This window comes from Corapipo altera, unplaced genomic scaffold (assembly GCF_003945725.1).
Source record: "Corapipo altera isolate COAL_440 unplaced genomic scaffold, ASM394572v1 56425, whole genome shotgun sequence".
Taxonomy (NCBI): domain Eukaryota; kingdom Metazoa; phylum Chordata; class Aves; order Passeriformes; family Pipridae; genus Corapipo; species Corapipo altera.
In genome coordinates this window covers 1-1,397 of record NW_020891401.1, presented here as the reverse complement: position 1 = coordinate 1,397, position 1,397 = coordinate 1, and the positions used below count along the sequence as shown (strand labels likewise).

At 44.5% G+C, this 1,397-nt stretch overlaps 1 protein-coding gene across 1 annotated transcript; it reads left to right on the top strand.

Moving 5' to 3' along the window:
• The first annotated feature begins 435 nt into the window (after positions 1-435).
• Positions 436-1,395, top strand: LOC113942552 (taste receptor type 2 member 9-like). Its single transcript, XM_027633660.1, has one exon. The coding sequence runs from the start codon at positions 442-444 to the stop codon at positions 1,393-1,395; it is 954 nt and encodes a 317-aa protein (XP_027489461.1). The 5' UTR covers positions 436-441.
• Positions 1,396-1,397: the final 2 nt, after the last annotated feature.

Below are 1,397 nucleotides of genomic sequence, written 5' to 3'. Positions count from 1 at the left end.
ATGAAAGAGCACAGTGACTCCCCTGACTGTGCTCTGCTGAGAGCACACTCTGCTCACCAAAAGCATCACTGGTGGCCAGGGGAGAGAAGAACCCAGATCCTAAATCCTCACAGGGATCAAACAAGGGTCACCCACAAAATCACAACACTGTCCTCTACACAAAAACATCTCCACTCTTTGTGCCACCCAACACAGCCTCCTGACCAACATTCAAATCCTGCACACTGACACTGACACCAGGTAAGGGGATACCCAGCACATTTACATCCCTGCACCTGCCCTGCTCTCAAGACGAGTGGCACCAAAATCCCCCCTTCCCCAGCAGCTCTATAAAGCTCCTCTTTCCACACCTGACACTCAGGCAACAGCAGACGCTGACCTGTGTTTGGCATTGGTGCAACAGCCCCCTTATCCAGCACAGCACTGCTCCCAGCTCCCAGGATGGAAGCTTGTCTCTCTCCAGAGCAATCCAATGTCACTGCATACGCTGCCACGGCTGTGGCCGTTGTCACCCTTGAGACGTTTGCTGGCATGTGGATTAATGCTTTCATTGTTTCTGTGATTTGCCTGTCCTGGGTCAGAAAGAAAACCTTGAACTCTAAGGAGAAGATCTTGCTGGCTTTGGGATGCTCCAGGTTTTGGTTTTTGTGCATCTCTTGGGTATATTACTTTCTCTCACTCATTTATCCCAATTATCTTCATGTTCACCCCATATTTCAAATTGTTGAGAGTGCTCAGAGCTTTCTACATTATTCCTACTCTTGGGTTTCAGCCTGTCTTTGTGGTTTTTATTGTATAAAAATTGCCAATTTCAGGAACAGCTTCTTCATCTACCTGAAAGTAAAAATTGACAGGATTGTGCCCTGCCTCTTGTTGGGATCAGTGCTTTTCTCCCTGGCTATTGGAATCATTGTCTACGACATTACTGATGAAGTTTTATGTAAAAACCTCAATTTCACCTGCCAAGGAAGGATCTGGAAAGCAAGTATCAACACAGAAGAACATTTTTCCCCCCATTATTTTATCATTGGTTTTGGATATGCCATTTTGTTCACAGCAGTCATCTTTTCCGCCCTTCTCCTTCTCTTTTCTCTCTGGAGACACAAACGCAACATGCAGATAAACTCCATGAAGGACCTCAGCATGGATGCCCACATCAAAGCCATGAAATCCATTCTCTCCTTCCTCATAATGTACAGCATCAACTTTGTATTTTTCATCTTGACACTGATTTATGCAATGAAGGGCCAAAATCACATGGTGTTTCTTTTTTACGTATTTCAGTATGCTTTTCCAGGTTTTCATTCCCTTATTGTGATTTTCAGCAATCCCAATCTGGAAAAAACACTGCTAAAGATTCTATCCTGTATGAAATGCAAGTTTTGCATGAAGTAGAC